We start from the raw sequence: 23,196 nt of genomic DNA, 5'->3' as shown, positions 1-23,196 counted from the left end.
CTGATTAAAATTTCAGACATGTGAAAATGATAAATTGAACATTTATAATGGCTAATTATAAATGATTTATTATAAATGAATCATTCATAATTTTTACATGGGATTAACCTATTTTAATTTAACATCTTGAAGGTCTGTGCTAACAGCTCTCCTGCGTGTCCAGTTTTTCCAACATGTGCAGAAACTTAGTCTGCTAAGATTGTTAATTGCAAACTCATTTTCAGTAGTGGACTTGGGCAGGAATTTATTTTAAATATACAAATTAGACATTTCTTGTTCCCTCCTCCCCAACAAATAATGTTTTTATATTTGTTTTTCTTCTACATGTCGAATACCCGATGGGGTCAAAACAGATATAAAAGGCCATCTGTCAGTCAACATTTTTAAAAAAGGGAAACGTTTTAATTTATGGGCAACCACAGTCAAGTGTGTAATAACTATTTAATGTACAGAGTTAAAATCACATATCTACAGTAAAATACACATAGTGCATGTAGAGCCAGATGAAACAACTCCAGGTCTCCAGATATTTGTGGATGCGTGTATCAGGCAGGGTAAAATAATATTACCTGTAAGAATCCGTCTTAAAGGCACTCCTTAGCTTCAGTTTAAGCTGCAATATATTTAAACAACCTTTGCTAAAATAGCTAAGAGGTTTGTGTGTATTATTGTCAAATACATTTCATAAAGATGTGGAGAAAACCCTTTTTGATTCATCTGACTCCAGAAATACACCTTGGACAATACAAAGTGAACAGCATAGCTATCATTACATTGGTAGATCTGATATATTAGGAATACATAATGATCATGCAAGGAGAAAATGTGTGATTTGCTGTAAAATATTAGCATAAAATAGTTGTTTAGAATACTTGTATTTTGACTAAAGCTATGCAGTAAATATCAACTTCATGAAGTTCATTGATGATTTCCTGCCAGCTCAGGTACACTCTGCTCTTCTTTTACATGTAATAAGGCAGGGGTTGGGGTTAGAGGTAAAGACCTGGGACATTCCAACAAAGACCTCATCTAGGATCTCCAGAGTATGCAGAAAAGTTGAGTCAGTTTTTCTTTTTTGTTTTGTTTTGTTTTTTTTCCAGTAACTTGACTTCCACCCAAATCCATCAGAGCACTGCAGCATCATCAGAGCAGCATCATAGTGTTACAAGAATTGGCACCTCTGTGTTAAATGTTTGGATGGTAATGGTTTTTATACAATGGCCACCTTCATATCTTTGTGTTACAATTGGCAGATTTTTGTTTACATCCACTCCTGCTGCTCAATACAGTTTAATGTCATTAATTTAGAATGTAATTGATAAATTAATTTCAGCAATTCTATATCATATATTATATAAAGTTAATAACCACTGTAATATATTAAAACATTCACCATTGGTGACGTTAAAGATTATGACTTTCAGCTAATAAAAATACAAAACATTTTTTTTTTATTAGGACATAAGACCAATAAAAAATGTTTAATACAGAAAAGCATGTCCATGTACTGTACTTTATACTCTGTCAGGTCTTCTTTTGCATGTATTACTGCTTCAATGCGGCTTCGCTCTACTGACATGTTAATGAATGCAGACTGTTTTCATATTGACCTTCAGTTTGTCTGCTGGGTTAAGTTTGGTGATTGTCTTTCTCTTCTTTACTGTAATCTTTATTCTCAGTGGGGCTTAGGGCAATCCGCATTGATAATGAATCCAACTTGGATTCTGTGCCATATCCTCCAGACTCTGGGACCTTGATTGGTAAATGTAATGCAAAATATACTTCCAACTAAAAAGACTTTGGACCATTGAGAAACATTAAGGTCCTTTTTTTAAGCCTGGGTACGAGGCTTTAGACATTATCTCTGGTTCAGCAATGTCCTAACAATTTGTTTTATAATCTCGAGCCTATTAACCCTGTTGCTTGTGCACCTTTTTCTCACAAAGATTTTCCTTTCATTGAACTTTCCAATATAATGCTCAGGTACAGGACTCTGTGAATAATTAGCTTTTTCAGCAATTATATTTTTTGATTGTGCAGATAATTATATAGCCTTTTCATAAAAATGTTTTTATTGGACTTATGTAATAAGTATATATATATATATATATATATAAAACTGCTAGAAATATGTTTCCTTTCTGGATGGAATTACTGAAAAATATTCACCACAAGTATTCTAATTTAATGACATTTACCTATATTTATGTAGCTTAAGTTCCTCTCCTTCTTTTTACACCATTCTCATGATCACATCTACCTTTATTGCTTTTCCTGCAACTCAATTTATCTTTTATCTTTTTTTTTTTGTCCTGAAAATGTAAAACTTCTTGAAACCTCTGCCTTAAAGTAGCTCCAGTCCTGTTCCTGTTATCAGAGCCAAGGGCACATCATATTTAACAGTGTGTGTCATTTTAAATTAGAGCCACACAAGGCTGTCAGGATCACAGACATCCCATCGTTGGCTTTCAAGCGATGGCTAATTTCCAAGGATTTGTGCTTCACATCAACAGTCATCTAATACACAAACTACAAAGTAATAAAGCTACAGCTTTTTGAACACCATAAAATTAAACTGTTACATCTATAACCTTTCACGTGAAAGAAAGAGAAAGGTGGGTGTGAGACTTTTTGCTCAGTACCTACAGGTCTGATATTTGAGAGACAGGGACTTACATAACAGTGAAACAGAGGAAGAAGCATGACACCAAGATAAGAAAAGTTATGTACTTAAGCATGGATGGGTAAATATAGTTTATTATACTAGATCATTTATACATCACAAACTGTTTGTGACTTATTACATTTTCTGGGATAATAATGTTTGTATACAGTGGTCAATTTGTACAATGTAGCTCTTTATAAATCAACCAAACTGAGTAGTGCTGTGAAGCATGGTTATGATGCTTTGTGGCAAATTATTTTATAAGTCAGCGTGTAATTCCCAAAAAGATGTAGAATCCAAATTCTATTAATGGATAAACAAAGAATAAGATCTATGTATATTTATCAGTTTATAAATATTCATATGCAATGCTTTAGATAAGTATCTGTATCTTTTTTTGCAGCATTTGACTGCAGGTATTTACAAGTTTCTATCAAGTTTAGGAATGTCACCAGTCTTTTTAAACTCTTCTTAGTAGTGTATACATTACTATCACATGGGATTGTGCTGCTGAATACCTTTAAGACACTATGATGGAAGAACAGGTTAAATAAGACGGGCAGCAGCGAGCCAAACGGTTTCTGTTCAAGTCAAATCAATGTTGCATTTATGAAAACTACCCATTTTTTTCCCCCAGAGATGAAAGTGGTCCATGTAAATTTCATCTCTTCACCAAAGTAATTTTTTCACTTCAGTTGATACGGCTTGGAGAGACCCAGCTCTACCTCCCAGAATTACATGTTTCTTCATAACCCACTGAGACTCCATATTTGTAAATATGTGGTTTACATTCATTTGTGGTATCATCTCACATCATTCTACTTCATTCACAGTGAAAGATGTTACTTTTGTTGTCCCTGTTGCCATTTCATTTTTTTTTCCCTGTACAGTGCTAGTTTTGGTAGTTTTTCAGACGGCAACAGCCAAAATATTACAGTGCTTTATCCCACTTTTTCACATATTTTTACACGAGAGTCTTAAACGTGAGGGTAAATTCTTTTTAATTTTAAATGATAGACAACATTAGTCCATAAGTTTTAGGTGAAAGTAAAAGATGCAGAAATGATTTAATCTGAAAAATGTGACTTGCATTTGTATTTAGTCACCCTGAGTCAATACTGCAACTACAGCTGCAGGACTTTCGGGGTCTGTCTCACCACCATGTCCCTCATTAAAAATGTCTTCCTATCCTTTTTTGTCAAACAGCTGAAAATCAGACTTAATAGTGTTTGGGTAAATATACATCTTTATCTTTAGGATTATCCTCTTTTAAGCTCTTTCAATTTTTTCACCTGATATTCTTTATACGATTTTCTTCATCTTTAATTCTTCATCTGATATTGTGTCTATGACAGCACCCACATGTCTAAAAATATTTTACCTTTTCACCTCAAAATATGAACATTGTGCTGGTCTATCACATATAATCCCAATAAAATACAATTAAGTTTTAAAGCTATCAAATGTAAATATTAATACATTGTGCAAGGCATTACACATTAGTGATAAAACTTGAAAGTAGAAATTCACAATAATGTGTTAACTTCCTATGTGATTCGGCAAATAAAGCATTCTCATTCAACTTCAAATCAAGAACAAGTTGAATATTTAACTTTGTACTTGTTGGAGTGATTTACATTTATCTATGATCAGATAAATGTAAATCATCACAGATAATTTACATTTATCACTCCTTTATAGTGAAGAAAGGAAACTCACCCTAGAAATTATGGCAGGATACTGTAACATATAATCAAACCTCTCCTATGGTCCAAATAGTTTTAAAGCTTTCAAACATAGAATTTGAAAGAGACATTTTTAATTCTTTTTTTTATGTTGTTGTTTGTACAAAATGTCTTACAATAACCAATCTAGATGGTTTTTCTTACATCTAGGTCCTCACAAATGAGTTTATATGAAAATTTGTTTTCAAAAGATTTAAAATAATTTAATATATTTTAACATTTTTGTCAAATTTAATATTCAGTAGCTAAACTGGATATCTACCACAAATATCCATTTTCCAATTCTTTCAAGTCAACAAGAACATTTCAAATGTACAGGGCTATTTAAAACCCTTCATCACAATATTGCATATCAGCATCATGTTTCACTGGTGCATGACGATATGTGACTTTGAGAAAACAAAAGTTGCAGAATCACCTTTTTACCTGTCTGGCACTGCAGCAATAGTAACTTGATCTCTAGCCAAAACAGGCAGCCAAAGCCTTTTTTAGTGATGTTATATATTTTTCTTGCATGACTGTCACAAATCAGAGAAGCAATATACATGGCATATATTGTGTACTGCTACAAAATTTATGTAAATGCTACACAAATGTCATTGGGATGATTCAATATTAGCATTTTATTTCTAGTGCTATACTTTCCAATTTGCCTGTAGTGATGAAGATTCGCTCACATCTGCATGCCGAATGTTGCTACAGCAGGTTAGCCTGACCTAATTTTCAAATCAGTTCAGCAAAATATTATATGAACATTTGAGGACACTCAAAGACTGTTTGTAGGACATAGAAATTTCAGTCCAAGATGTTCATAGGAAAAAGGAAAAAAAAGAAAAGACAATTTGATCCAAGTACCAATGCAATATATGTAAATATTAGAACCACACGTTACTTAGTGTCAGAACAATTTTAGAATTCACAAATAAAATCTGGAACGTAACTTATTAGGTCATGTGTTCTGATAGGACTTTTGTTTCAGAGGAAAAATCTGAAAAGGAGTAAATAAGTTTGGCAAATGAAAAATCTGGTGCGTGAGTCAAACAAAGAATATTTTAGGTATTGGACACAAAGACTTTGAAAGAAATGGCATTTTGTATTGCTGAAATGTCCTTGTTGGCTATGATGAATTAAATTACAGATATGTGTGTTTAAGATTCTGCCTATGAAGTGACTAAACAAATTATCATACACATGCTATTTGAACTGATAATTGGATAGCATCCATTTAAATGGGAGGGAGAATTAAATAAAAACAAAAATGGGACAGAAAGCAATAAATAAAATAAAAAATCATAACATATTTAATATAAGGTAAAGTTACAATCAAATGCCTTTTTCATCACCAATAATAACTGAAAATAAATCAAATTTCAGTTCAATTTGTCACATAGTAATTGTAAAATAATACATACTCCTTTAGCAAATGTACAAATATTGAAGCTCCTGCTCTTTTTCAAAGTCAAGTAAGCACAGTTGTCTAATTAGAGACATTTCATAGTCTCAATGTAGCAAAAGGCAACATTAGTTATGTATTCTCATTCAGGCCTTAGATGCTCTTTCAACCAACAATTACCTCTTAGAAGTATATGGTTATTCAATACAGCACGGGTTTAAGTGGTGGGAGATATAGTACTGAAAACAAGGAACAATTTTGCACATACCAGTCCTTATATTTGTTGTTTTCTTAATTGATTAATACACAGCAAAACTGACATAATACTGTTACAAAAACATAGATTGTAGACCCATTTTTAGACAGATTTGTCTGTGCGGATTGTTTGATTTAAAGTGACAGTTCAACAAAACTAAAGGTACAAAATGAAACATGGATAAAATGAACATTGATGCCCTTCACATGGGTGTTAAACCTGAGTTCTGTTTTGGAAGTGGTCTCTTTTTGTGTGTGTTGATGATGATATTCTATTTCTATCATACTGCTTTTGAGTATACACTTAATGCTTATCTGTTGAATGCACAAATTATTTCACAGTTTGCCGTCAAGTCTCGAAATGTGCCCCAGCCCCTGCGTTGCGTCATCAACAAGCAAATTCCTCAAAGTTGCCTAAAGTCGGGTGACGAGGTAACATGTTCGGCGTGAATCCGAGACTGTCGGAGTGACTCCGGAGGGTGTCACATGTGCTCTGCAGAAAAAAACCCAAACAGATTGGGGGAGGGGAAGCAGGGAAGATGAGTTCAACCAGGTTAAGGGAGGAAGAGATGGCGAAGAAGGAGGAAACCAATAAGTTGATAAACAGATAAAACCGAAGTGAAAGTTGGACGTAAGAAACAAAAAGAACAACAACAACAATAAAAATCAAATGTGGTGAGAGGAAATTAATCAAAACCAGAAAAAAAATGCCAGAAGATTATCATTGAGACACGCACAAGGGCAGGATATTTCATTGAAGATGATAAATGACATAAACATATGTAAAGAAAGATAAAGTAATGCATTTGGATTTGGAGATGTTACATATGTAAAGAGGTGAAATGAATGAAAGCAGGGAGAGGAGAAAGAAAACAACATATTTTTAGTTGTGTTTTAGCACTAATAAGTACAACTCTAAGGATCTAGGAATTTGACACAACAACATACTGTATGTCTGCATTTCCCTATGAGTACAGAAGAACAAATCCATTAGATAAATACAGATACAAGTCCTCTTGATAAATCAGAATATCTTAAAAAAGATTTATTTCAAAGATTTAAAAAGTGAAACTTATCTATTGCACATATTTATCACACAGCGTAATATATGTTTAGCCCTCAATTCTAATAATTTAAATGATTATGATTTATAGCTAATGAAAACCTTTTATTTCAATATTTCATAAGACCAAATTAAAGAAAAAAATTATATAAAATTCTTAAACATCTACTGAAAAGTATGTCCATGTACTTGTACAATAAATGTGCTTAAGATTTGTCCATGGCTCTATTTTCATTAATTACTACACTGGTGTTGAATGTGATCGGCATGCAAGTCCATGTTGCTTTGATAATGGCCTTTTGCTCACATTCAGCTTTGGCTCTGGTTGTGTCTAATCTTGATCTTGATAGTAATACATACATTTTTTATGGAGCTTAGATCAGGTGAGTTTACTGACTTGCATTTTTTTCTAAATGAAATGCGAAATTTACTTTTAACTGGAATGGTATCTGGACCACTGATCCAGAGTCCACTTTTTCTTGCCCTGGACCCAAACAGGACACTTCTGATGTTCTCTAGTTCAGGAACAGAACTAGAGAACATCAAAACACAGCTGTAGGCAATGTTCTAGATGCATTTACATGTGGTTGCTTTGACTACACCAACTAAAGCTGCAGATCATGCCTTGTGAAGCACATTTTATATTGCTTCACAATATGGCATTTTGTTTCATATTGCTTTACAATATGACATTTTGTTTCATATAGCTTCACAATATGACATTTTGTTTCATATAGCTTCACAATATGATGTTTTGTTTCATATTGCTTCAAAATATGATGTTTTGTTTCATATTGCTTCACAATATGAAATTTGTAGTTTATCGTCTTAGAGTGGTGTGTCAATGACCATTTGTCAGGAGACGACTGTAATTCTGAAAGACATAACATGTCATAATCATGTCATAGCATTTCAGGATTAAATGTCCTTTTTATTGATCTTATTTAAAATTCTAATATTCTATAAAGAAAATACAGGATTTCAGGTTTTTATTAGCTGTGAACCGTAATCATCACAATTAAGAGAAACACACACTTGGAATATATCACTTTGTGTCCAGTTGATCTGTATAAAACATCCCTTTTTGAATGACTGAAAGGTTTTAAGTTGTCGATGTTGTGTATTACTCCAAAAAATATTATTCCAGCAACCACCCATGTATAAATCAGGCAAACTCATTGCATGCAGGCCTGTGATAACGTCACAATGTGATGATCAAGTGATGTTATCTGGCACAAGCCTGAAATGCATTGCAGCTGAATGGACCTCTGCACTACAGGGAGACAAATGGATCTCAAGTGGCCCAATGTTTAGTACAACCGAGTAAATATGTGTTTTATTTTCATGCGAGTGCTGTATTTTAACTTATATGGGGAAAGCATCAAGCATTATTCAGTGGAGCAGGTTTTGTACTGTGCAGAGAGTAAATTTTAGAGGCACTTGGAGAATCCAACCAACTCTGTCTCTCTTTGTGAGCCTAAAAACACAGACACTCTTCATGACTGACCTGTCCTGGCATAGGAAAAGATATCAACATGCTCACCAGAGCTGGTTAATCACCCCTCTGTTTTTGACTGCCAAATAATTCTTTTATAACCACTGATGCATGGCATGAATCTCAGGTATGAATGAAAGAGAGGGACAGCATGGGAGGGAGCATCTGTTATTAATGGGGTGTGCTACCTGGGGGCATGATTAGGCGTGACACCAGGGCTGGTTGGGTTCTCTGGAAACTCCTGGAATAGACATGATGAAAAGAAAGATGGGTGAGGGTGATTTAAATGAAAATAAAAAAAAGAAACAATGTAAATGTTATAAGGTAAACTTTGAGGAGAAACTGCATTACAGGGTCTCCACAAACTAAACTTAAAGCTTTTTTTTTATGAAAGACTGGTTACTAACATCCGGATGTGCTGATGATCAATGGGGGTAATGATAGTTCAGAATAAAACATCCATCCGTCCGTCCATCACAGACTAAGTAAGGACAATTCCTGGGCCAATTCCTCCAGGGGAATCCCAAGGTGTTCCCAGGCAGCTGGAAAACATAGTCTCTCTAGCATGTCCTGGGTTTTCCTCTGGGTCTCCTGTTGGTGGGACGCGCCCGCAGCACCTCACCAGGAGAGGATCCATGAGACATCCTAACCAAATGCCCGAGCCACCTCAACTGGCTCGGGCAGTTGAAGTGAAAAGGAGAAGCTACTGCTTCTCCTCTAAGGGTGGAGAAGCAGCAGCACTACTCTAATTCCCTCCTGGATCACTGAGCTTCTCACCTCATCTCTCAGGGAGAGCGCAGACTCCCTGTAATTGAAACTAATTTTGGCTTGTTGTACACTCAATTTCATTATTTTGATCACTACCTAAGCTTGTGACTGTAGATGAAGATAGGAACGTAGATAGGTCAGTGAAACAAGAGCGTTGCCTTGTGGTTCTGCTCTCTTGTAACCATGGCAGACTGGTACGGTGCTCATTTTATTGCAGACGATGTACCAATCTGCTTATCAATCTCCTGCAACATTTTCCCTCATTCTTTCATGAGATGACAAAACAAAATCCTATTGGAGATGAAATACATTCTGCTGAGGTAGTGTAAAAGGTGATATGACAATGGAATTGTAAAAACAGACAGTGCAAATGTTTGGACACTCTTTGGCCCAATTTTTGCACGCCACAGTGTTGGACAGAAAAAAATATGATTGCGATGATTTCTTGCAAGGTGACCACATGACATACATGCCTTGCAAAATATTAAACACCTTTGGCCTTTCTCAAAATTTCTCATGTCACAACCACAAATTTCAGCATACATGATTGGGATGGGGAAATTCAGTCTCTACATGTGTAAAGCTGTTAGAGACAAACGCCCAAGGTCTGAAGTTGGTACCTACAGAGAATGGTGGTCCAAATTATTAACTCAGGGGGCGAAACACAAAATGCATGCCACCCTTATCAATTTTTTATTTGTAAAACAAATAAAAACATCCTTATATCACTTCCTTCTGTTTATCAGTTATTTACTACTACGTGTTAATCTGCCACATGTACTTCTCATAAAATGCAATGTAATTTGTGGCTGTAACATGACAAAATGTGCAAAATATAAGGAGTCTGAATACTTTTTCAAGGGAGTGTATATGGATCTAAACAACAAAAGATAAACAGTTTAACCAGCAATTAGAGGGCACTAAGCAAATCCTCCCTTCCCCACAGGAGAAATCCAATAAATTCAAACTTAAACAAATTTCTTCTTTAGTGTACTGGCTCATGCCCATTATATAAAAAGCATCTTCACTCTGTCGAAACACAATAAACCTTTTTTATACATACTTCTCACTCTATAATAAATCAGTTCCAAGCATGCACAAGCTAAAATTCCTCATGCAGAAAATGAAAAAAGGTTGGGCACAACTTATTTTCCGTGCCATATTTCTTGGTTCCTAAATGTGACATGCATTGCGTTTTCAGTGTTTGCTGTTTGCCTAATGGGCAATGGAATAAAATCAAGGACAAAAAATGCTTACTTGTAAATAAAGTTTAATGAAATTACGTTAATTACAGTGACACTGAAATACAAGAACAGTTTTAGCTTCGGTAAGGCTGAGCTTTTTCTGAAATGCAAAAAATCTTTGTTGAATATATATATATTTCTGCTATTATAGCAGAAATAGTTCCCCTTGATACTGCATGGTACATGTTTGGCTTCCACAAAATTCTGTGATTTAAGAAAAATATATTCCCCATTGCTCAAATGAGATAGTCGGTTTCATTGACTCTGAAAACAACACTAACATAAAAGGCCAATAAAATCTTCAAATCTATTTTAATAGCTTCCTCTCTGCCTTCTTGGATGCGAATCTATTCTATGGTTCCTGCCATACCACAGGGAAGCAATAATGTTTTTCACCTCTAAATAAACTTAAATTACATATTTATCAACTCAGGAATATGCACATAAAAACATAGTGCAAAAGGAATTGGTGTGAAACTAATTCTGACAAGAACCATAAACTCTCTGTGATAATAAGAGGCCATATGCAATGAAAATTGCTTAAGTGATTGCTGGTAGAGCCATTAAATTGTACTTTTAGAAATTATTAAAGGGGTAGTCCATGACTTTTGAAGTGAGGTTATGCTGAGAGGTTTAAGCAGTAACTACCTTAACTATAGCTTATGCCTCTTTTGGCATCTTAATTTAGTACGGTGCCAGGTTAGTTAGGCTTAAACTTACAGGATCCAAGCAGGAACAACACCAATACCGAGGCAGTAGATCACTATTTACCTTTCTGTATAAAACACATGCTAAGACAGAACATATATGGCATTTCTGGTCAAAATTACAATTAGTAAATTAGCTTTCTCTTGAACATTTTTAAAATTTGTGTTTTTTAAACCAATATCACATCAGAAAGTTTTGCTTTGCATGTTCTGTTCTCATCTTTTACTTCACACAGGTCACTGGTAGCGTGCTGTCTTCCATAACTCCATAACCTCGGCAAAGAAAAACTGGTTTTTGTGAGAAAGAATATCTAATGCCATGCATGCTTTGTGAGTTATGAGAGTTGTCCACTACCGGTAAGATATTTGCATACGTATTACTTTTTAACGTCTGAAGAAATAATTCATAGGTAACTCTCAGATGCATAGTTGCTGAAAAACAAGTCTGAAATATAATGATTAAATTATAAAACATGCACCATCTCTGTAACATGAACTGAATGAGTAAGTTTAAACTTTCTGTGAACTGCTTTATTCATAGTTAAAGTACAAGCTGGCACATCTTACAGGAGTGTGATTGAAGGGAATTTGCTTGTTTATCATTATTGCTTTACTGATTTAAGAAGTCACTGAAATATGAGATGAGGATTTTTGCTGATTAAAAAGCTTGCATATGACTGAATTCTCACTTTTTACAATTCAAATGATTGTCGTTTGTGGAAAAATACTAATATTTGTATATATTTTTGCTGTCTTCGAGTGTTGACTGTTTTTTTCCTGCAAACATTTTTTTTTTCCAAGAAAAATACTTTTTTTTCAAACATCTGTCAGCAACAAAGCTTTTTAGCTTGTTTCCACAAAAAAACAAACAAAAGAAACAAAACTATCTCTTTAAAATGAATATAGAGCAGTAGCTATGTGAATTTGAGTGGGTTACTGTTTCCTAAAAAAAAAATAAATTAGAAAAACATACTATTTCTCCCAGATGTTCATGATGTAATTTGATGAGGTAAGTCTTTTATGACTATGTGACACTATTTAGTGTTTTAAATGTGAGTAGACATTTTGTTGTTCTTTAGCTCATTCAGTGGTATGCGACCTTCATTTCATTCAGACACCTGCATTCAGAGAGAACAAGAAAAAATAATTACCAGATTGTCGCTCTGACATCGCTGCGGCCGTTTCTTGCGCACAAAGTAACCCAGAACCTTATCCTTAAACACCTAAAAAAAAAAAAAGGCACAGAAAAACATGATTCACAAGACTTAATGACATTCATTATCTGTGACAAGATTATTTCTGCAATCCCATTAAGGTTGAAAAAGATGAACACTGCAGTTCCCACAAAATATAGCTGCTGCTGAAGAAGAAATGTCATATTTAGCAAGTTGTGTCGACATTTCAGGTTGCTTTTTTGCAGCAAGGCTTAAAGCAACTGGATCTCATATTCTAAAAAAAATTATTGTAGAAACCATGTGTTTATTTGGCAAAAATGTGACTCATTTGTCAGTTGAATTCATATTATAAAACTGGCTTGATTTTGTCCATATAGGTTTTGAAGGCAGCGTAGGAGGTTCCTTGAAGTCTATCTATAAAACGCCTGGTTTATGTTCAGTTGGTATTTTTCAAATTTCTTATTCCATTGAAAGAATAACAGAATCCTTGGTTGTAGTTCTTCTGCAGTCTGTGTTTTTAGCCGCATCTGTTATTGGATCTTTTCGTCCTTCCTTCTCATTTTTGCCAGTCAGTTCAGTTATTACATTGGTTATTTCTTCATTTGATTGCCTCATGAAGTTTCCACATTTGCATTAAAAGTTTAGCATATTTGTGACACTTGAGATATAGCCTTAAGAGGCAATAAGGAGCAAGAAGCAATTAAGACACTGTAGTTTTAATCTCAGCATATAAAAAACTCAACTATAATCACTAAAGAAAAAAACTTTTGGCTGCCACCGTATCCTCATTTTATTTATTCATGCATTCATTTTGTTCATATAGCTTATGGGTAAAAAGTTTATTCTATAAAACTTTGTGCTAGTTCAAGTCAAAGAATAAAAATATGCAATGTAGATTGAAGTCTGGGACCTTGCTTTATAATGAACTTTATATTGCATTACAAAATAAGTTCCATAAATGCACTTTTGAAGCTTTATTCAGGGATAATTTGCAGAAAACATGAGGATCCTGGTCTGTTTTCACCTATGTAGCAATCACTTGAGATATGGCTTTGGCTTAAATTCACCTTAAAATATTCAATATTTACTGTTTATCAAGCTGATAGTCTTATACTCCATCCTCACAGTTTTGCAAACCATAAGCACCAAACTTCACAGTGGCTCTTTTGTATTATATTCTAAATTGTTAACACAAAACCGATTCTTCATGCTGTTATGTTTCTTCTCCACTTCTCATGTGGACAATTTCATGCTGTCACATGTGCAAACAGCAGCAGCATGTTTTCCTTCAGTTCCCACTTTTTCAAGCATAAAGATGGCGTTAGGTTACAACTACAAGGTCTAAAAAATGAAAAACTAAAGGTTTCACAATACGGTTCTAGAAGGCAGCGACATATTCAGCAGATGACTTAACATCATAAATAAATAAAAAGCATTCAGTGCATCATAAAAGTATTCCCACTCTTTAAATCTTTACCAAATCAAAATCTGAACACTTATAAAGTATGCATTTATGTTCCCTGAAACCACTAAAAGAATCTAATGCAGTCCAGTCAAATGTCCCCTTATTAATAAATAAACATCAAAATGTCTGGTCAGTATCAATCCAGATGTTCTGTGAAGGTTTTAGAGGTTTTCTTGAAATCATCAATGAAAAGTCTGAACAAAAACAATGAAGCTATATGACAAGCTAAAAGAAGGTTTAGGTTATAAAAAATCAGCCTAAGCTTTGAACATGTCAGAGAAAAATTCAATGGTCTCAGAAGGGATAGAGCAACAGTTCCAGTGGGAGAAACAGTTGTCAACTCTAAGTCATGCTTTGAACAGATTTGGCCTTAATGGAAGAGTGGTAAGAAGAAAATTCTTTTTCAGAAAGTTGTGAGAAGCAGCACATACAATTTTTATTACAGAGAATCAAAAATACAGAAGATGGTGATGTAGTCAAGTGAGCATTATGAGAGATGGAAATAATCCTAAAGGACGGTGTCAGCAGCATTATGCAAGGATGATGAGTTTCTTCATCAGGGGCATATAATCTATTGAGATCTAAAAGATGTATGGAGCTAAATACAGAACAATAAGGGAACTTCTTTAATAGAAAAATACTTTAATGAAGCAGAAGTTTACTTTCCAGCAGGAGAGTGGCATTATGGCTTCATCTAGAGATACAATGGAATGGTTTAGAACACAGGATAGTCATGTCTTAGATTGACCCATTCAAAGTATAGAGATACAGTCAATTGAGAACTTGTCATAAGATTTTAAAATGTATGTTAACAGATGTAATACACATATAATGTGACTGATATTGAGGTGTTTTTGTTAAGAAGAATGGGCAAAAGCTTCTGCTTCTATGTGAAAAGTTAATACAGATATAGAAACTTTCTGTTGATATGTCACGTAACATCCTATAAAACCTATTGAAGCTTTTAGTTGTATCAAGAAATGAGGTGGGATATTTTAATTACTGGTGCATTTTCATTCACAAAGCTGTTTTTTGGTGAGCTCCCTTCTTTTTTCCTGTCCTGTAAGGATTCGGAGGAACAGTATTTTGCAGATTAATGAACTGTTAAGGAGTCATAGATATGTAAATACTAAAAGGTGTAGTGCATATTTATTTTTTCCATGTGAAACTTTGTAGTGCAGTCAATCTTGGTGAGACTACCTTGTAGATTGTACATTTCAAAGGGATTCTGTAGGTAATATAAAATCTACATAAAATAAAACAAAAATAATATCTCACTGAACCTTTGTTAAGATAATAGTTCCAAAGTACACTTGAATAAGTAAAAAGGCCAAGTTTTTACCTCGTATAGGTAGTCAAATATTTCCAGTATTGTTAGAACACTGGCTCCAATGAAAAGCCCCATCTGACCTCCAATGTCACCTACAGAGGAAGAGATTAACAGATATAGGCAGGTACACTAATTGAACAATGGTGCATGAAGCCATTCCCATTGCTGTCACATCTAATTCACTGTATCTCTGAGCAATCTGAACAGAGTTGTCAAAAGTGTCCACGCAGGCCCAGTTTCTCATCAGAACCAGCCCTGCTGTCCTTGGAAGAGCATCAGATTATGAAAATGTGTTCAGCCTATCTGCGAGTTCAAAGAGGAACCCTCAAAGCACCAGGCTCCGATGCACAATGTGAACTTTGCATCAGGGACCTGCTGAGTGCTGATACCAAAGTCGTGCTTTTTTTCTCTGAGAGAATAGGCAACTGTGAGAGTCTTACCGAGAAGCCCTGCAATTTCATAGGCCTTCTTCTGCTCAATTTTCTCATAGTTTAGAGCTTCAAAGAAGATGTCCAACACCAATATATTTTCTCTGTAGAGAGGACAGACAAGAGCAAACCCAGCACATATTATATCCTGTGATATATAACATTACATCAGTTTATATCTCACATTTACCTGAGTAAGATTCTTTCATTATTGTTACATTGAAGGTGAACGATGGAGACTTGGCTCAAAATGCATCAGGAAAGAAAAATAGCTGACTAAATACTTCACTGATACTACATAATACTTACCCAATATATTGCTCAGTTTTGTTGAATTTCTTAGCCAGATATTTAGCAGATGCTTTACTGGGAATCTTTACCATGGACAGCTCCTTGCCATAGCGAGTCATGTTGCAGGGGGTCTGACAGACACAGTAATCGTTGTCTTTCTCTACCAAAAAGTCTGTGGATGATCAAAGTCATTTACAAATATTGCGATCTATTTGAAAACAAAGCAAAAAATAAAAATAAAAAAAATCAAACAAACCTGCACACAGTAGCTCTTAGTTTGTGCTAAAAATACCACGGCATGTAACAGAAATATTTTCGCTGCCATCGTTCACTTTCTATGAAAGCAAATAATGACTGAAGCCATATTACTGGAGAGAAGAGGAGGGGGGAGGGAATAAAACTGGTGCAATTTATTTGAGCTCAGCGAAGCACATTCACATTGCAAATCTTCATAATGGAATTTTGAAACAATAATTTTATTATTTTGCTTCAGCACTATCTGAGGGGAAAGTAATTTCTGAAGCAACATAAGTACTATCTTACGCCTGGAATATGCTCATGGCAAACCTCCTGAGCTCTGGGTTTCACACAATTATCTAAAAAAAAAAGAAATACTCATGCTGAACACGATAAAATGTGCGGGCTTACCTAAAGCTGGGTCAGCACAGTCTTTATATTGCTCAGGTGTGCAAACTGTTGAAGTACCTATTTGGAATAATGTAAACGTGAAGCCCATTACTTATTTAAGCACCACAGGGGGAAAAATGATTTTCACAAGCCAGGCTAAATCTGAATTCATACCAGGCATGTGAACCATTCTGCAGTTGCAGTTCTCCAGCAGGTACCGGGTTTCACAGTCAATGCGGCATGCGGTGATGCTGTACGTGGAGAAGAATTCTGAGTCTATCGGTGTGGACTTGCAATCTCCCCAAGGTTGTGGGAGGTACTGAAGCTGAAAGAGCAAACAGCACATGTTTTCCCTCAGTACGTCGGCTCACAGGATTACACCAAACAACAGAAAAGAAACAAAAGCCCAGTGCACAGCCGAATAACTACAAAAGAGGACGAGCTCACAAAACCCAACACACATACGTACACCGAAAAAACAGATGTCTTTAAATAAAAATGTGCTCCGAGACACAGGAGGCAAAACATTTCCAGTCAGAACAGTATTATTGTTCATGTGTCGCAACAAGCAGACATCATGCAGAACACTACTGATGCAGGTTTGGCTTCTGGGAGGAAACAGAGAACCATGGGATTAGAGACATTCTTAGAAATTTAAACTTTGATAGTTTTGACAGGACACCACAAACTATGGACAGATTTTGTATCCCTGACAGTAACTTAGTGTTGTTGTTTTTTTTTGTTTTTTTTTTAAATTGCTAAAAACTCAAAAACGTTCTTTTTCAAAGTCATAACGGAGTAATATGTGTCTTTTGAGGAGAGAAGTAGTTTAATAGAATTTTGAGTAAGGATGCAAAACATCAAAATGTGGAAAAGTGAAGTGCAGGGAATACTTTTATAACTTTTATTATAAAATCACATTCAAATATTGAGATTTTGATGCTATAGTGGGACAAAATGTGAAAAGGTTTGAGGAATGTTTATACTTTTGCTAGAATCTGTACATTTATGAACCTAAAGAAAACTATAACAGAATAATAGTAATTTTGTTCATATGTATTATTCAGGCTTACAATTGCAGTGAATTGCTCCATTTATGTTTGCTTCAGTGTGTCTGGAGTCCATTCAGATCTTCTACCTTTATTTTACTGAAAAAAACTGACATCTAATTACCAACAAGATTTCCAGTTCCCTTTCAATCTTTGTTTTTATTGGAGCTAATACCAATTTTATGACAAAGCAATACAAAAAGAAAATAGCTTTAGGACTTTGTATTTGCAGTAGCTTTTAATTGCAACATGGGGCTGACAGGCAATCAGTGCCAAAAGCTTTTTTCCTAGCAAGCGTCTCAGAAGAATTGTGTGCTATTGTCACACACAGGGTCAAGTGAAAGTCTCTATCGTTTCCAGCAACTCTAACCAGGCCAACTCCAACAATCAAAGGGTCATTTAGTCAATAGGTAGCCACAGAGATGAAGTGCAATTCACTGACTGAGTGGAGGTAAACTGGCAAACATGGACTCCCTTTCTAACCTGCAGTCTTTCAGATGTGGACATGCACCAGATAGAGCCCACTCCTCCCCCCAGTGAGCAACGTACTAGACTAGACCTGAAGGCAGAATCCTCACAGGGGATAAAACCTAATGAATCACACTGTCTGGTCCTTTCAGATGCTACAAGGCAGAGTTTCTATAATATGCTCTATTGAGATATACGAGCAAAAATAAAGACCTCATGTTGACAAAGCTGTACATGAAAAGGAAGGGGTACAACTGAACAACAAGCAAAATTTTAATTAGAATACAGACTTGGATATGTAACTTGACGAAAGATGACAAAGACACACAGCAGAAACTCTTGCAAGTTGTTGCTTCAGCCACACAGAAAAGGGTGAACAGGCAGGAGGCACATGAATCCATTCCGTAAAACAGCAGATAAAAGAGAGGAACTTAATAGGTGTGGAGGAACTGAACAACATGGTATTTTGCAGCATGCAGCAAGCCTAGTCACACATACACTACCCTCTGCTCTTGAGTGGAAACGAATGTTTGGAAGCCAGGGGCGACCCCAAAGCCCAGCTCATGGAGGAAAGGAGGCTCTGACTGAGAATGAAGCTGTACCTTTATTCCGGCCTCATAGGACGTCTCATCTAGGGTGAGGGGTGAGGGAACACAGCCCACATCAATATCAAAATCAAAAGGCAAGCACCACTGAGGTAAAGGGCAGAAAGGGATCAGTCGCATCAGGCAAATAACCTGTAAAAGTGAACGTCCCAAGCAAAAACTCTGCTGCCTTGTAGGATTCAGTTTGGATTAGAGATCCATTGTAAAGTAATAATTTCAGTAGAGGTGTTTAAATGGAAACCAGAGGAGGAAGAGACATGTAATGAGCTATTATCTAAATCTTTGAGATCTATTCAGGTTGTTAGAAAGTCAGAGAGGGCAAAACTATGCAGCATAGAGCATAGCAAAGTGGTTTGATGATGTCCCTTAGAGGTTTCAACTTCTACATGTCATGCAACACGTTGTCAGGTTTAGCCCAAAATTCTGATTGATGTGATGCAATGAGCGATTGAATTCAACTCAGTCCTGTTTCAGGATCGGGTTTTAGAAGCCAACTCCTCTGAACAAGGAATCACAAATGAAAATATGGAAATCAAGTCTCGTTTATCTCAAGACTATAACATTGGCGGCATATTGTACTCATAGCATAGGACACTTACTGATATAAATGTTTGCCAGACTGTAATGGTAACCTCATTAATGCACCCATCTTTCAACTCATAAACGCATCGGTGCTATGGCTGCTTGTGTCATGATTATTAATGACTAATCTATGCTCTTTTGCTTTCAGGATGAAACCCTACGATGGTGATTAATGTACCTGATTCGCTTGTTGATGACAGTTGAATGATGGTAAACTTTGAGCACTGATGACATTTAAAAAAAGAAAATAACAGAGTCCCATTTTTCACAGCAAGTTCTCCAAAACTATTTAATGCATAATTTTTTTGTAGTGTCCAAGTGCCAAAAATATGCCTCAATCATCCCATGCTATTCTGCTCAAACAAGACAGATTTTACATTAACATTTGGTTCATGCTGATGAAGCAGCCAAGCTGATTAACTTTCGGAGCAAAATCATTCAAATCTGGCTTCATTAATTGCTAAGGAAATTAATTTGATTAACAGCTCAAGTATCCCTTACTTCACTAAAACTGAATATGTGCTAGACATTTTAATGAGCCAGCAGCACAATGTAAAAATACAATTGATCATAAAACGTAATTATTATAATCATTGCAAAATTTAAAGCTCTTTGTAGCACCACTGCCTTTTTAACATAAGCTTTTTGCATTTTCTGTCTCTGCATCTGTCTGAAAATGCAATGATCATTATTTGTCATGTGTGTTTTCCTAGAAAAGAGACAAAAAAGACACATGGGGAATCTGTACTACAGGCAACATCATATAAATGCTGTAGAGTTTCATTAGATTTCGATTGGAAATCCATGTGTTCTCACTGTTATGACTATCCATGACGGCCTTTTCGATCAATTCAGGCTCCAATATAGTTATTACTTTTCATCCTTCACTGACGGCGGTAGGGCCGGGGCTGTCGTGCAAATTTTCTGCAGTCAACAAGCCCTGCCACAGGCATTTCTTTTCGTCATAAAATTGTGTCCTTAAATCAAAGTCTGTGCAAAATAGCTGTAGGCCATTGCTCTCATAAAAACTATGCTTTTAGAGCTACTGGAAGTGGAAAACTAGTCATCAAAACAAGAAGTCTGCCAGGTTTCTTTTTTTACACCTTTCCCTCAAGAAGTTATTCAAGTGTTTTCAGATTTTTGTTATTTTTAGCTGGAGCTACTGTAAGATGATGCAAGACATTTTTTTTTTCTTTTTGAAACCTGCAAATAAAAGCACTTTCAAATAAAACATGCTGCGCATCACTTTGTAAATTCTGACAGGTTTTGCAGTGATCAAAAAGACACATTCATATTTTTCCTCTTTGGCTAAAAATAGAGGACTCAGTCTGAGCAGCCGTATATTTTTGCATGGTTTGCAGTTCTAAGTGGTTTTGGCTCTGTAAGGAACATTACACTCATATGCTTCCATCTAATCATCACTTGGCCTGCTCTGTCAATAATTCTTGGCAGCTTTAATTCCTCAAGTTTCATTTAGTGAAAACCACACTAACTCCACTTTTCACAGCAAGGGTAGATCAACAATCTGATTTTGCTCCATGCACTGTCACACAGCGATAATGGAAACTAGCTGGCAAAAATTTGGGGGCAAACACTCAATGAGGCAGAGCAAAAAAAAAGAGGTTGGAGGCTGATTGTTAGGTACCAGTTGCTGCTGACATGACACAAAAGTTTGAAAACCAGGGGCTACACCGAATCCCAGCTGGTCAATGAAGGGTGGCTCATCCTGGGTGTGGATCTGAACCTTGATGCCTGCTTCATACGATGTCTCATCTGTGGATACAGCACGGCAGAAAATATAACATTTACGGCCATCAAAGGGAAGCCGCTCTGTGGGTGTTTTTTTTTTTTTTTTCTGGCTTCAGCACTCTGTGATTAACAGCTTTTGCCGTAATTGTGTTTTAAAACCTTCTGGGTGAAGCAAAACTAATGAAACTGTTGGCGTGTTAGTTAATTTTAAATAGATTTACAACCAGTAATGTCCCTGCATATTGTAATAGAGATTTATTAGAGCACACTTTATTGAATCTACTCACAGTGGTGCACCTGGAGGAAAAAATGGAAACAATAAAACATAAGAAAACAAAACAATACTACAGATGGAACTGTTTTATCTTTTCTATAGTGCTTCTAAAAATATTAATATCACTTGAGTCATTTTTAAGCAACAGACCAACTAAAAAAAATTTTTTAGCGTATTTTGCAGTGGGTTTGTATTTAGACCTCGTGCTTCTATCAGTGTTTCACAGCACTGAAACACTGATAGTGCTGTGGGCACTGAATCCCCATCCCAAAAATGGATGGAGATTTTTGCTCATTCCTGTGTGAATGAATGGGCAATCTGACTATGTAAACTCAGTCAGATTAGATGAAGAGCGTCTACAAACAGCTTTTTTGAAGTCTTGCTACTTATTTTTAATTGGATTTAATTCTGAGCATTGGCAGATGCTCAGAATTAAGAATCTAACACATGAATATGCTTGAATTAAATCATTTCATTGAAGCTTTTTAGGTTTGCTGTCCCACTGGAAGCTGAACTTTGACCCCAAGTCTTAAGTCTTCAGCAGCTTCTTGCAGGTATTTTTTCTTAAGCATTGCTCTCTAGGGGTAAGTTCTCAGTACGTTTTGTTTAGTGGTATTTAAGTAAAGGGAGATGATCACAAATGCAAATCACACAGTTTTTGCTTTGTTAAAAAAAATATGGAAAAATACAATTTTCCTTCTGCTTCAATTACATAACATCCCAATTAAATACACAGAAGGTTGTGATTGTAACATGATAATAAGTGAAAGAAATCAAGGGGCGGGAATATTTTTGCAAGGAACAGTAGATCCTTATAAGGAGAGGCTTCCATAAATCTGTTCACCTGTTAGTATAAGTAAGAACAGTGTTTAAAGTTGCACAGACCTGTCTCTCCCCAAACAGGCAGGTATTCATCCTGCTGGATATCCAGCATGATTTCCAGGCCATTCCCTGTGCCTCCTTTCAATGTGGTCAGAAGAGGGTTGCCATCTAACCCTGAGTTGAAGGTGTAGCATTTCCCGTAGCGTGTGTAAATCTGTAAACAGAGAACAACAAAAAAAAGTCCCAAAAAGAGAATGAGTATGAGTAACAACCTCCGCACAGCATCACTGCAAACTGTGCACCAGTACAAGATGTATTACATGTCAGTGTGTAATTGTGCAGAAGAGGTCATCATTGCAGAGGTTTTCTGATTACCAGAGAAAGAAGCATTGGCTTTGAACAGGCACTGGTTTAGGAAATTAACGAATGCACGTCGGTGGCAGCAATGGCCATCTATTTTTACACAATTTCACTCAAAAGAAAAGCGGTCCCCTGAGTGATTTATTGTAAATATAGTGTTTAAGCATCCTTGAATTAGAAACTCAGACAGAAAAATCTATCTGATCAGAGATGAAACCTCTAACTAGGATCGAAGCAATGCCAGAATAGTACAGCAGCTCTTAATATTTAATATAGAGTCACTGCAGATATTTTTTTTCCACCAAAAATCTTCCACATTCAAAGAGCTTTTTCCTCAGAGTTTGTGGATGATTATGTAGTTTTAGAAAAACTTAAAAAAACAACTTATTGTCTTTAGAAATAATTAGCATGATACTATTGATATGCCAAAAAGGTTACATGATCAAATCCTGCAGAAGTAGTGAACTAACTTAAAGAAATGATGATTCAGTGTACAGGGAGAAGTTGCCAAATAAAAAAGGCAATGATTATCAACTTCCAAAGGTCACAACATTAACATCATCAATTGTTCAGCATAGAGAGATAATGTTCCTTGGAGTACTGATCTCTGTGAACTTGAAACTGGCCCAGCAGAGA

The 23,196-nt window shown here is 35.7% G+C and overlaps 1 protein-coding gene across 4 annotated transcripts in view; it reads right to left on the bottom strand.

Moving 5' to 3' along the window:
* Window positions 1-424: 424 nt before the first annotated feature.
* Window positions 425-23,196, bottom strand: part of asic1c (acid-sensing (proton-gated) ion channel 1c) — a 109,524-nt gene continuing 86,752 nt past the window's right edge. For 2 of the 4 annotated variants that reach the window (XM_044134584.1, XM_044134581.1), the window contains exons 2-11: window positions 22,264-22,414; window positions 21,001-21,128; window positions 16,826-16,976; window positions 16,673-16,729; window positions 16,043-16,196; window positions 15,746-15,837; window positions 15,318-15,397; window positions 12,487-12,558; window positions 8,805-8,857; window positions 425-6,551 (exon numbers count right to left, since the gene is read on the bottom strand). In XM_044134584.1, coding sequence (XP_043990519.1) covers window positions 6,473-6,551; window positions 8,805-8,857; window positions 12,487-12,558; window positions 15,318-15,397; window positions 15,746-15,837; window positions 16,043-16,196; window positions 16,673-16,729; window positions 16,826-16,976; window positions 21,001-21,128; window positions 22,264-22,414 — 1,017 coding nt within the window. In that variant the 3' untranslated portion in view covers window positions 425-6,472. Of the gene's footprint in view, window positions 6,552-8,804; window positions 8,858-12,486; window positions 12,559-15,317; window positions 15,398-15,745; window positions 15,838-16,042; window positions 16,197-16,672; window positions 16,730-16,825; window positions 16,977-18,671; window positions 18,800-21,000; window positions 21,129-22,263; window positions 22,415-23,196 lie in introns of all 4 variants that reach the window. The other 2 variants (XM_044134582.1, XM_044134583.1) reach the window with 2 other exon arrangements.

This window comes from Gambusia affinis, linkage group LG12 (genome assembly GCF_019740435.1).
Source record: "Gambusia affinis linkage group LG12, SWU_Gaff_1.0, whole genome shotgun sequence".
Taxonomy (NCBI): Eukaryota; Metazoa; Chordata; class Actinopteri; order Cyprinodontiformes; family Poeciliidae; genus Gambusia; species Gambusia affinis.
The sequence above is the reverse complement of the archived record's forward strand: the minus strand, read 5'-3'. Positions and strand labels throughout refer to the sequence as shown.